At 44.1% G+C, this 13,116-nt stretch overlaps 1 protein-coding gene across 2 annotated transcripts in view; it reads left to right on the forward strand.

Annotated features, from left to right (window-relative positions):
* The first annotated feature begins 303 nt into the window (after nucleotides 1-303).
* LOC308704783 (lysosomal acid glucosylceramidase-like) overlaps nucleotides 304-13,116 on the forward strand; it is a 34,247-nt gene continuing 21,434 nt past the window's right edge. The window contains exons 1-4 of one of the 2 annotated variants that reach the window (XM_081389353.1): nucleotides 304-459; nucleotides 564-758; nucleotides 3,018-3,164; nucleotides 3,238-3,371. In XM_081389353.1, the coding sequence (XP_081245479.1) occupies nucleotides 405-459; nucleotides 564-758; nucleotides 3,018-3,164; nucleotides 3,238-3,371 (531 nt within the window). In that variant the 5' untranslated portion in view covers nucleotides 304-404. The remainder of the gene's footprint in view (nucleotides 460-563; nucleotides 759-3,017; nucleotides 3,165-3,237; nucleotides 3,372-13,116) is intronic. The other variant, XM_081389352.1, reaches the window with a different exon arrangement.

Below are 13,116 nucleotides of genomic sequence, written 5' to 3' on the forward strand. Positions count from 1 at the left end.
CATTGTTCATATAGGTGTCAGGTAGGATGCACACCTTTTAGATTTGATGTGTATGAGCTTTAAATATTGACATATTTTGTGTATGATCGCATACAGTAGTGAAATACATAGCAATATTTGCATATGATTTAACAGTTTATTGCCATAAATATCAAAAATCTAAAAGGTGTGCATCATACAGGTCTGACACCTATATGAACAATGTACAATTGGTTTTATGACTGTAAGTCGCTGATTTCAAATGCTATTGAAGTTAGAAACGTTTATAACAATGTCGCATGTAATTTTGAGACGGTCCCTAAATATGCGAATATCGAACGTCCAACGTTAAACCAACTTCATGCCAGTGTGTTGTTGTTTAGTTAGGCTACATGTAACAAGAATCTCCGCAGAATCTCGACAGAATGAGAGAAACAGCTATTTTCATTCTGCTTACTGGATTGATCATTATAGTAAGAGGTGTGTTTATTATCTAAATATAAACAGATAAGTGATATATGAAATATGTTTAACTACTGCTGTCTTTATTTTATGTATCTGCTTGTTTGTGTCACTCTGTCCAGCTGACAGTAATGATTGTCAAGCATTGAATTTCGGTCATGGTTCGGTTGTGTGCGCGTGCAATGCGACAAACTGCGACTCGGTGGGCCGAGTTGTGTTGCCAGATCCCGGTCAGTTCGTGTCATATGTCAGCAGTAAAACTGGCAGCAGACTCGTGAGGAGTCAAGGCCAGTTCCAGGAGAACAGCACAGGTGCAGGTGAGTGCTCTTACAGTCACCATGAAATCAAACTGGACAATTCTAAATATTGCAGCACTTATTATTAGTGATTTCTTCTTTTCCCATAGTTTCAAAATTCATGTGCCCTTGTAATATTTAATCAAAATAACACCCCCCTCCCTTTTGCTATGATATCTGTTTTCTGATGACGTGTTTACTGGCGTGAGGGCTGGACAACTTGTCACTCACACGAGATCACAGCAAACCACCATCCAATCAATTCCTGATGGACAAAATCAAGTCCCGCCCTACATTTTTTCTTGTTCGAGAAGCCATTTCACTCAGATATATGACACAATAGTGAAGAAAAGACAATGGCAACTTTCGTTTCATGCCGCCTTTAAGAGACCGTGGGCAACTGAGATTTCTATATGTTGTAGGTCTTGAAGAGTTATTTTACCCCAAAATTAAAATTCTGTCATCATTTAGTACCCTCATCGGTACTATACGGTTATCCGGACCACACGTGACCACAACTGCTCTTGGTTGGTCGTAACCCCAGTGACGGGTAGGTTTAGGGGCGGGGTTGGGGTATGTGGTCCGGATAACCGTATGGTACCCCCTCATCTCATTTCAAACACACAAGTCTTTCATTCATCTGTGTAACACAAATGAAGATATTTTTCCCATCCATTGAGAGTCTACACAACTTTCATGCATCAAAAAGTGCAAAAAGAGATCGTAAAAGTAATCCATATGAAGATACTTCTGAAGATACATGATCACTTTATACAGTAAACAGATTTAATTCATTCATTCACATGTAAACATATAGTAAATCAAAAATGGTAAACACTGAAGCTCAACCGTGATTGCTTGATGCGAGATAATATACCAAGTTGGTTCTTGCATCAAGCTTGTTCGTTTGAGCTTCTGTGTTTACCATATTTGATTAACTCTATTTGCATTCAAATTTTATATGTGAATGAAAGTTTTGGTTGCTTGGACTTTCAGTGGATGGACAAAAAAGATGAGAATTTTGTGCCTTAAAGGCGAACTCCGGTCAATTTTAACATTGAGCTCATTTTTTTGTACATTTGGAGTGCTGTCAATACAGAGAACAACGACAAAAATCGGTGTTGCCTACACCGAGTTATTCTATTTTTAAAATTTGCACCCTGTTGACTTCAATGGGGCAAGTACTAAACCTGCTTTTAGCCTCTTAACATCCTTGATGTGTCATTACAAATGCACAGAAAATGTGAGTGACGAGTGAATCTGACTGTAGTAGATGTGAAAGATATGTATAAAAATGATGTTATTTAAGCCAGCGCAAATACCTGTGTTTACATCCTGTTTTCGGGTGAAGTCCAAAGTAGTCGATTGCCGAGTTCACGCGCGTGATCATAGGTAACTAAACCTATGCGCGTGAACTCGGCAATCGACTACTTTGGACTTCACCCGAAAACAGGATGTAAACACAGGTATTTGCGCTGGCTTAAATAACATCATTTTTATACATATCTTTCACATCTACTGCAGTCAGATTCACTCGTGTTCACTCTGAAGGAATCACTCACATTTTCTGTGCACTTGTAATGACACATCAAGGATGTTAAGAGGCTAAAAGCAGGTTTAGTACTTGCCCCATTGAAGTCAACAGGGTGCAAATTTTAAAAATAGAATAACTCGGTGTAGGCAACACCGATTTTTGTCGTTGTTCTCTGTATTGACAGCACTCCAAATGTACAAAAAAATTAGCTCAATGTTAAAATTGACCGGAGTTCTCCTTTAAAGATGAAGTCTTATGGGTTTGGAATGACAGAGAAAATTAGTATTTTCATTTTGGGGTGAAAATAAATTAATTAATCAATAAAAGTTAAAGTTATTGTATTGTTAAATTTATTTGACCATCGTATCAAAATAATACATCTGTCACACAGAAAGAGTGTGACAGAATGCTGTGATGTCATGTGAGTGACAGGTTGCACCGCCCTCACGCCAGTAAACACGTCATCAGATCAAAGAAGAAATGTTGCTGCAAGAGGGAGGTTTTTTTTGATTGAAGATTACAAGGGCATATGAAATGTAAAAAGAAAAAAAATGATGCCCACAGATTAATCATTTATAATACATACTGCAATATTCCATAAAAAATAAGAATTGTCAGTTTTGATTTCATGGTGACTTTAAGGAAAGAGGGAAAAGTCAAGTAGTGAAAGAAGTATTAAATATATATATTTATTTAATATTATGTCAAATGCTGAACCCCTCTCTTCATTCTCTTCTGAATCTTAGCACTCAGAATCACTCTGAATTCCAGTCAAAAGTACCAGCGCACTAAAGGATTTGGGGGAGCCATGACAGATGCGGCAGCTATGAATATTCTGTCTCTGTCCTCTGGAGCTCAGGACCAGCTGCTCAGACAGTACTTCTCCCCAGACGGTGAGAGTGACAGAGAATGAAATTGTGTTCAGCATACTTAGTTCTGAATGGTGCACATCCTTGTCTGTCACAGGTATAGAGTACCGTTTCGTGAGAGTGCCAGTGGCCAGTTGTGATTTTTCCACTCGCCTCTACACATACGCTGACACTCCAGGGGACTACGATCTCCAGAACTTCACCCTGGCCGAAGAGGATATTCACATGAAGGTATCATACACAAACAGAAACACACCATCACAAATTTTGGGTGTGCGATATTGACAAAAAATAATAACTTGACATTTGTGGATTATTTTTTTGTGCTGGCCAGGAACCTTGGCTGGTTTAGGCCTGTCGTCTCACAAAACTTTTCATATTCTTCATATTCTATGTTGTGGTTAGTTCTGCTTCACATGATTTTCTTTTACCTATATAATAGCAATTTATTTCTAAAATTTTGAAATGTATCTTTTATGCTAAATTCTTACATTTAATAAATGAATTCAGTTAGAATAATAAGACCCTATATAGTGTTTAAATAGGAAAAAATATGTATATTTTTTTAATATGAAACCAAAACCGCTAGATGGCAGCAAGTCCTTTATTTCTAAAATTATTAAATCTAATCTTTTGTTAAATTCTTACATTTAACCAATAATTAAAATCAGGATGAGACTATAGTGTTAATTTTTTTTATTTTTTTTTAATATTGAAATAAAAAAGTATAAAAATTATTTTGGAGACTTCCGGTTATGAGGAGTGCAGAATAGTCGCGCGCTCATTTTTAATTTTCTTGCCAAACCTTCGAATTTTAATTTATACTGTCAACAAAAGTTTAATAAACTGTTTGTAAGTGCTCGGAACACTTCATCATGTCTAAGGCTAAAGGAAAACACGCAGAAAAAGATAAGGAGGGTTCTTCAACGGCTAGCATTTCCATGGCTGACTTTAGCTCACTGCTGGATGAACACAGAGAGGCCCTTTCGGCTGATTTTAAATTCTCATTCGAGTCTCTTGTATCTACACTGGACAGCATTCATTCCACCATTACTGATCACGGGCAATGCATTGATTCTCTGGAAGTTAACGCCACTTCAGTTGACCAACGACTTCAGCATCTCGAGGGCGCCTACTCCGCTTTGCAGAAAGCAACGAGTTGCTCAAACTCAAAGTAGCTGATTTGATTTTGGAGGGACGTAGCAGACGTCAAAACATTCGGATTATAGACCTACCTGAATCGATTTAATGTCCTCGTCCATCAACGTTCTTTTCTCAACTACTTGTTGATGTTCTTGGTGCGGAGGTCCTCACTTCGCCCCGAGTTAGATCGTGCGCACCGGAGCCTCACTCCTAAGCCGGCTCCGGGAGGAAGACCGCGGCCTGCTTTATAAAGGCCATACGATTCGTCTGTTTGACGACTACAGGCCCGACGCGGTGAAGCAGCGCGCCGAATACAGAGCAGAGGTCCCATGACGGAGCTATACAAGCGCGGGTTCAAGCCGGCACTTCTTTACCCGGCCAGACTGCGCATCTCTCTACCCAACGGAGATAAAACATGGCTCCAGTCCGCTTCAGATGCTGTTAAATTCATCCAGGACCAGGACTTAAACAAGAACTCGTAAGCTAGCAAATTGGCACTTTCAGTCTGCGGCTGATGTTGCCAAAACGGTGCGGACCTTTTTCCTGCCTTATTACGGACGGTAAAATGCATGTTACGTTTTTTTATGCATATAGGTAATATATGATATGTATATATATATATTTATTTTTATATATAAGTCTTGTGTATTTAGTTTCATATAACATGCATCTTTGAACCGTACACCGGCTTTAAGGTGAATGCTGTTTTGGTATATTTTCTGTTGACTATATAAGAAGAGTTCAGATGCAAAAGCCTCTAAGTGCCATCTGAAATTTTCTTCTGGAATGATCATTTTTATGAAGCTCGTATATTTAAGTTCAGTAATTTCACTTAAATGGCAATGAAAATTACCTATTAATTGCCATTTAAGTGAAATTACTGAACTTAAATAAATGAGCTTGATAAAAATGATCATTCTATAAGAAAATTTCAGATGGCATTTAGAGGTTTTTGCATCTGACCTCTTCATATATGACCTCACGGGTCTTATAAGTCCAGGCCTTGTTTCTTTCAATGTGTTTTATTCGAGTTGTTTGATATGGTTTAGCTTGTTCTCTTAAGGTTTAATTGCACTTGTTTGTGGGGGCAGTGCGATTGTTTTAGGGAAGTAGTAATATTCGCTTATCGTTGTATCAGAGGTGTGTTCGTTGCTGTTCTCTTTCATCATCTCGTTTCGAGATCCACCTATGGGAAGGGCATCCGTACCTGACCTCTGCAGAAGCATCCAATTGCACCAAGTCTGGCTAACAGACAGAAGCGCGCAGCCAATGCCAGGTAAGGCCACACCCCCTTACCTAAGGCATATAGCTGTCAGGCGCGCTGCTATTCCTCAGTTGACATTCACTTCTCGCGATCTCTGCACTGACACAGTTCGGTTAGATTAACGTTACGCTGCTCACTTTCGAGTCTTCAGGAGGACATATCGCCAGATCAGCCTCTGCCAGACGTGAGTGACAGTCGTTTCTTCAGCCTATCCGCTGTGTTTTTTGCATCCGGAGCCGCCCGCGCTCTCGCTGTCCTTCACCTGCTCCTCCTTACATGGCTGCCCGCCTCGGATTTTTCCGAGTTCTTCACCGCTGGCCCACCCATGGCTATGTGACCGTCTAAACCGCCGCTTCTCCGGGGAACAGCCTATCACGACGAGCCTGCCCGGCCGCGTGTGGTGCTCTTATCGCCGCTAAGGACCCTCTCGTTCTACGCGGTTTGCTTGGGCTTAACACGCTCAAGAAGCTTTGGAGAACCCGGAGAATTGCGGTCATTGTAATTGCTGCACATGTAGCTTTTTACTAAGCCAGCTTTTAGTTGCACGACCCAGCGCGCCGTGCTCGGCCTTTCTGACTCGGATGGGGGACACGGTGATGATGACGCGCTACCGGGGGACTCCCAGAGCGCCACCTCTCTAAATATTTGAGCTGACAGCCCAATCCACATTCCCTGAAGAGGACATCTTCGCGGGAAAACCTCACTCTCGTTGACGAACCGGCCGGTTCCGGCGACGGGGATGACGCGGTCCTTTTAGCGTTCCCTAGGCTAGCGCTCACGCAGCTTTGCCTCAGTAACGTTACATCCTCCTGGAAGTTTGTGAGCGAGCGGCCGTTCGTCTCAACATTGTGTGGCCAGCTCCACAGAGCGCCACCGACCAGGATAGGAATATTTACGACGGGTAAGCGCTGAGACCACCGCCCAGTCTGAGGAAACAACTCTTAAAACTGGAGCGTCCCGCTAGACTGTTAACACGGTCTCACGGGCCTTGATGTGTTATGATTACGTGTTGAGGCTTTCAATTTATGCCTTCCTAGGAAGGCGGCCCCGAACGCAAGCGACCTGCCTGTTGTTCGACCGTTGGGAGTATCGAGCCCGCGTTCACGGACGTTGTGAGTCCGTCCACAAGAGGGCGCCATTGCCTCACAAATCAACTAGCTGGGCTCACACAGCTCAGTTGCGGCTGCCCAGTGCCCAGCCATGTGTTTTTAGTGGATGTTGCGTGTGGAAGGCTTCGGCAACCTTCCAAACACACCTTCGGTTCCCCAACACAAAACACACACATAACTAAATAACACTTTAAAACAAACGAATTAAATAAATCCGTTACAGAGAGAGTATCTCTCTCCGTGGATATTATTTTTCTGCCTGCAGTGTGTTTTTAGTGGACGTTGTGTGTGGAAGGCTTCGGCCCCTGTGTTCCCCAACAGAAAACACACACATAACTAAATAGCACTTTAAAACATACGAATTAAATAAATCCGTTACAGAGAGAGTATCTCTCTCTGTGGATATTATTTTTCTGCCTGCACTTAAGACTGCCCAGTTCATGTGTTCAGGAGATATGTGTGTTTTCCGCCCACTTTCAGGGGGCACCTTGTGAGGGAAAGTTTAGCACAGTGGACACCACACTATGTTCCCCTCACTCTGTCAATAAAGGCTCCGGCCCCAGTGTTTGCCCAACACAAAACACACAAAGTTACGAATCAAATGAATTCATTTTGGAGAGAAGACCTCTCTCCGCAGAGAAAACTTCTCACTGCAGAGAGAGGAAATCCCTCCGAACCCCTGCATGTCGCCTCTAGTGTGCCCACTAGATGGCGCCTTTGCATCACAAATGAACCAGCTGGGCCCGTACACCCCCGCTCCGGCCCGAGCAGGGGCACTCTCGAGTCACGAAGCGGCTTGGCAAGCCATTTCAGCGCCCGAGTGGGTTTTGCGTACCGTAACCTAGGGTTACCGGCTGCAGTTTGTACTAAAATTTCCACTTTTCAACGAATTCTTCGAATGTTGAACAAACATTTGAGGAAATACAATTTCAGAATGTGACACAAGGCTCTCTCGCCCGTGCCATAAAGCAGAACGACTGGTTCACATCAGTCGATCTGAAAGATGCTTTCTTTCACATAAGTATCTACCCTCCACACAGGAAATATCTTCGTCTCGCCTACCAAGGCATTTGTTACGAATTCACAGTTCTTCCGTTCGGGCGAAATTTGAGTCCCCGAACTTTCTGTCTGTGTGCGGAGGCGGGCGTGGCGCCCCTGAGACTATCAGGGCTGAGAATTCTGACTTACATATACGATTGGTTCATCATAGCCAAATCGAAGGAGGTGTCGCTGGACACCGGCCGTGTGCTCGCGCACATCACATCCCTCGGGTTCAAGGTGAATGCGAGCAAAAACGATCTGACTCCCAGTCAGAATGTCATTTTCCTGGGCTTGGAATTGAACTCAGTCTCCATGCGAGCGCGTCTCTCTCAAGAGCACGTTCGCTCCCTGATGGACTGTCTGTCTCAGTTCAGAGAAGGGGCGAGAGTACAATATCGCACATGCCTCAGGCTGCAGGGTCTCATGGCTTCATCTATCCAAGTTGTGCCGTTGGGTCTCCTGAGAATGAGAGTGTTCACAAAATGGGTTTTGTCACTACATTTCAGCCCGATTCGCGATCTCTGCCGCTCAGAAACAGTGACGCACGCCTGCTCGGCGGCCCTTCGCCATTGGGAGAGCGAGAACTATTATGCACGGGGAACCCCCCTCGGGACGGTTACGATGCGGAAAGTTGTGACGACAGATGCGTCCTTAACAGGCTGGGGAACCACCCAGGAAGGCAGAATGGTGAATGGTCTGTGGCTGAGCAGACTACATTCAGCGCACATGAACTATTTAGAGCTTTAACCATTTGGAAAGCTCTGAATCATTTTCTGCCTCGCCTGCAGGGACATCCCGTTCTAGTACGGTTCGATAATACCACGGCAGTGGCTTATATCAACCGTCAGGGCGGCATAGGCTCGTTGAAACTCCACGCTCTAGCTTACAGGCTGTTGGTGTGGAGCAGACGGGTTTTTCTGTCATTACGCGTGACTCATGTTCCGGGCATTCTGAACAGAGGCGCGGATCTGCTATCGAGGGGAAACCCAATCTAAGGGGATTGGCGTCTTCACCCGCAGATAGTGGAGATTTTATGGTTGAGATTTAGACAGGCAGCCGTAGATATTTTCGCCTCGCGCGAAAACCACCATTGTCCTATGTTCTTCTCGACTAAAGGACGTGGACGCGCCCCTCAGGGCAGACGCACTGGCCAACCCATGGCCCAAAGTGCTGCTGTATGCTTTTCCTCCCCTGTGCCTGATCATTTTCACACTGGCCAGGGTGAGAGAACACAGCCTGTCTCTCATTCTGATAGCACCCAGGTGGCCCAAAGCCCCGTGGCTGGCAGAGATAATCCCTCTGTTGTACGCCGAGCCATGGCACCTCCCCCCTCGCATGAACATACTGTCCCAAGCCAACGGGGAGATTTACCACCCCCATCCGGACAGGGTGGCTCTCTGGGCCTGGCCCGTGAGAGGACGAACCTAAATGCACTGGGACTCCTGCCGCGTGTTATCGCCACTACTCAGAATGCCAGGGCCGTTTCCACACAGGGAACTACACTGCGACCAAAATGGTCGCATATGCGACCTTTTGAAATGCCATTGCGACCCTAATTTTTAATGGGTCGCAAATGTATCACTGATTATTTTTGCACCTATGTTTTAGGCAATATGCTATGATTTACTATGAGCATTTATTAAAACCGAAATGTGTATTTTAAGAATACGTTTTATAACGTGCTCTCTGCCTCTGAGCATTCAACACATCAAGTTGGCTTCAGCCCCGCGACCGTTAATATTTCCGTACCATTGTATCAGTGCTGCGCGAGCTCTCTCTCTCTCTCACAAACACGGACGCGTGCACACAGAGAGAAGATAATTGTAAAATGAAAATTGACGGGCTATAGTTTCAATTTTGCTCTTGCTTGTTTGTTTTTTTTCTGTCAAAATGTCAGAAAGTATTTTTAATTATCCATCCGTGTTTTTAAAATTCGTTAAATGACGTACGTTTTACTGTTACAGCCCTCGTTAGCCTATATGTCGGATTCGTCTAACTTATACTTGATATTATTTTTAGAATAAGTGATTCGTTATGCTATTATTGGACTCCAGTCTATTCATTGTCAACTGTTTTCTATATGTTTGTATTGGCTAACATTTATGCAGCTAATGCCTGTCCTGTTTAAAATGTGCAATGTTTAAATGCAAAGACAGCACGTCATAAGAAGCCCCTTTCCCTGTGCTATTTAGTTTCATATTTGGATATTGGAATAATAAATTAAGTAGCCTATCTTAATTGTACACAATGTTCCTGTTTTTTTTTTTTTTTACTGTTTTCTAGGGGTTTCTTCATTTTAGACAAGTTGACCAGCACACATTATATGCAATGTAATGCAATAATGCATGTGTGTCCTATGTGTGACATATTTTGCAAACACAGGTAAAGGTGCCCAATCAGTCATTTCTAAAGTAAAAAAAAAAAAAGTGTTTTGGAAAATATCTCTTTATTTGATTATCAGTAAATTTGTTTTCTATACAGAGATATCGGTATCGGCCATAACAGCAATATATTGGTTATTATCGGTATCGGCCACAATTTTCACATCGGTGCATCACTACTTTAGAGTTTAGGAGTCTGCCCATCTTTGCCACCCATAGCATGTTGAAATCCATTTTGCACTTTATTGTGTACTGTATTTTCTATTGCAGTAGCCTAAATCTATCCCAACCAAATGTTAAAGAAAACAAAAACAAGAAGGCATGTGGTTTAAAAGATGGCAAGTAAAATAAAAAGCACATCTGTATGCAATACAGTTTCATTATTGTTCATTATTATCCAGAGCGCCTTACTATAAACAATTTGCGCGACCAAATCATGTTTTGCGCCAGTAACTGAAAAAGTTAGTAGCGCAAGTGCCGCCAGTGGAAAAGGTTAGTGTAGTTCCCTGCCACACGATCCCTATATGGCTGTAAGTGGCAAGTGTTCGAAGGGTGGTGTGATGGGTGTGGTCTCACATCTTATCAGTGCTCGGTGCCTGATATTTTGTGTTTCCTGCAAGACCTCATGGAAAGAGGCAGGTCCTTTTCCACCATTAAGGTCTACCTGGCTGCGTTTTCAGCCTGTCATGTGGGTTTTGAGGGCTCCACCGTCAGGCAGCACCTTCTAACCCGCAGTTTTATGAAGGGTGCACGCCGCTCTTTGCCGGTCATCAGGAGATCTGTTCCAGAGTGGGACCTCTCCATGGTGCTGGAAGCGCGGTCTCTTTATCCTTTTGAGCCTCTGGGAAGTATTTCCCTTAAGCTGCTGTCCCTCAAGACAGCTTTGCTCTCGGCCTTGGCATCTGCTAAACGGGTCAGTGAGCTACATGCACTCTCGGTTCACCCCTCGTGCGCCAATATCTCCCTAAGTGGAGATAAGGTTTCCCTTAAGCCTAACCCGGCCTTCATGTCAAAATGCTTCCCTGTGTTCACTTCGGAGGTTTTGGAGCTATCTGCTTTTCACCCTCCACCCTTTGCCTCCTCGGAGGATCAGGGGCTGAATGCTCTGTGTCCCGGTCGCGCTCTGCAAGCATGTATGACCAGGACCAGTGCTTTCCGCAAGAGCGACCAGCTCTTTGTTTCAAGGGCTCCCCCGCACAAGGGGAGTCCCATTTCAAAGCAATGCCTCTCACATTGGCTTGTGGACGCTATACTATGGCTTATGAAGCAAAGGGAGTGCAGCCCCCAGGGGGCATCAGAGCTCATTCCACAAGGGGCTTAGCCGCCTCTTGGGCTTTGTTCAGGGGAGTGCCACTGCAGGACATCTGCTCCGCTGCCAGCTGGGCCTCTCCTCATACCTTTGAGCGTTACTACCGGTTGGATGTCACCAGAACCTCGGTGGCACACTCGGTCCTAGGGGTAGGGTCCTCTTAGCCCTTTCCCACAGCCCCGTTGGGTTAACCAACGAGGAGTGAATGGGCCGGCTGGCCATGTTCATTCCTGTCACCAAGCATTCGCATTCCTTCTTGGGTTTAGCTATGTGCATTGGTGGTGCGGGGGCCATTGTCATGTATGGGTCTCATGCATGTTTCATGCCCTGCTTGTCCACAGCAGTTTAGCGTGGCGTCACCCTTGCAGGGTCATGTTTGTGAGACGTGTCAGGCACCGCCTCTCTGAGGTGACCATCCTTCTCTGGCCTTCAGAACCTCACTGTGAGTGTATTGGGCAATCGAGGAGCTGTCCATGTCTCTCCCATAGGTGGATCTATAAGCGAGATGATGAAAGAGAACAATAGGTTACTGTCGTAACCCCTGTTCTCTGAAACATCGAGTGGAGAGATCCACCGCTTGCCGCACGAGAAGCGAATATACTTACTGAGGAATAGCAGCGCGCCTGACAGCTATATGCCTTAGGTAAGGGGGTGTGGCCTTACCTGGCATTGGCTGCGCGCTTCTGTCTGTTAGCCAGACTTGGTGCAATTGGATGCTTCTGCAGAGGTTAGGTACAGGATGCCCTTCCCATAGGTGGATCTCTCCACTCGATGTTTCAGAGAACCGGGGTTACGACAGTAACCTATTGTTTTTGTTCTCTACAGCAACCGGGTTGGGGTTAGTATGTTTTTTTTTTTTTTTTTTTGTGTGTGTGTGTGTGTGTGTGTGTGTGTGTGTGTGTGGTTTGGTTTCTTGTGCTCTGTGTGTGTGTGTGTGTGTGTGTGTGTGTGTGTGTGTGTGTGTTTCCGTCTTTTTTTCTTTTTTCTTTAATTTTGTGTGCTGCCTGCTCCTCCCTCTCTTCTGCTGCTGTGAATCTGTCATGGGTGCAGATTTGTTGGATTATATCACCTCTAACATATCCTTTCTATGTTAAACTGTAATGCCAAGTTGGCTTCTAGTGGTGGGTTGAGGTTTGTCAGCTGGAATGTGAAGGGGCTTAATTCACCTGTTAAACGCAATAAAGTGTTTGATCACTTAAAACATTTAAACGCTAAAATTGCTTTTTTGCAGGAAACCCACCTTAAACCATCTGATCATCTTAAACTTCGTAGAGGATGGGTAGGCCAACTCTACCATTCTTCATTTTCAAGTAAGGCTCGTGGGGCTGCAATATTAGTGCATAGGTCAGTACCTCTGTCCGTCTCTAAAATCATATCGGATCCCAACGGTCGCTTTATTATTGTTACAGGTAAAGTTTTTGGCATTTCTCTGACGCTAACTAATGTTTACGGCCCAAACTGGGATAATGATGATTTCTATTAAAAAAATCTTTTTTCAATTCCTGATATAGTGTCTAGTCACCTTATTCTCGGTGGAGACTTTAATTGCTGTTGACCCCTCACTCGATCGCTCATCCACTAAGCCCATCTCTCCATCTAAATCATCTAAAGTTATTCAACTGTTTATGGAGCAGTATGCTGTCTCGGATGTATGGCGCTTCTTCAATCCCAGTGATAAGCAGTTATCTTTTTTTTCTTCCGTACATGGTACTTTTACTCGATTTGACCT

Source organism: Scardinius erythrophthalmus (genome assembly GCF_964197995.2).
Source record: "Scardinius erythrophthalmus genome assembly, chromosome: 16".
In the NCBI taxonomy this organism is placed as follows: Eukaryota; Metazoa; Chordata; class Actinopteri; order Cypriniformes; family Leuciscidae; genus Scardinius; species Scardinius erythrophthalmus.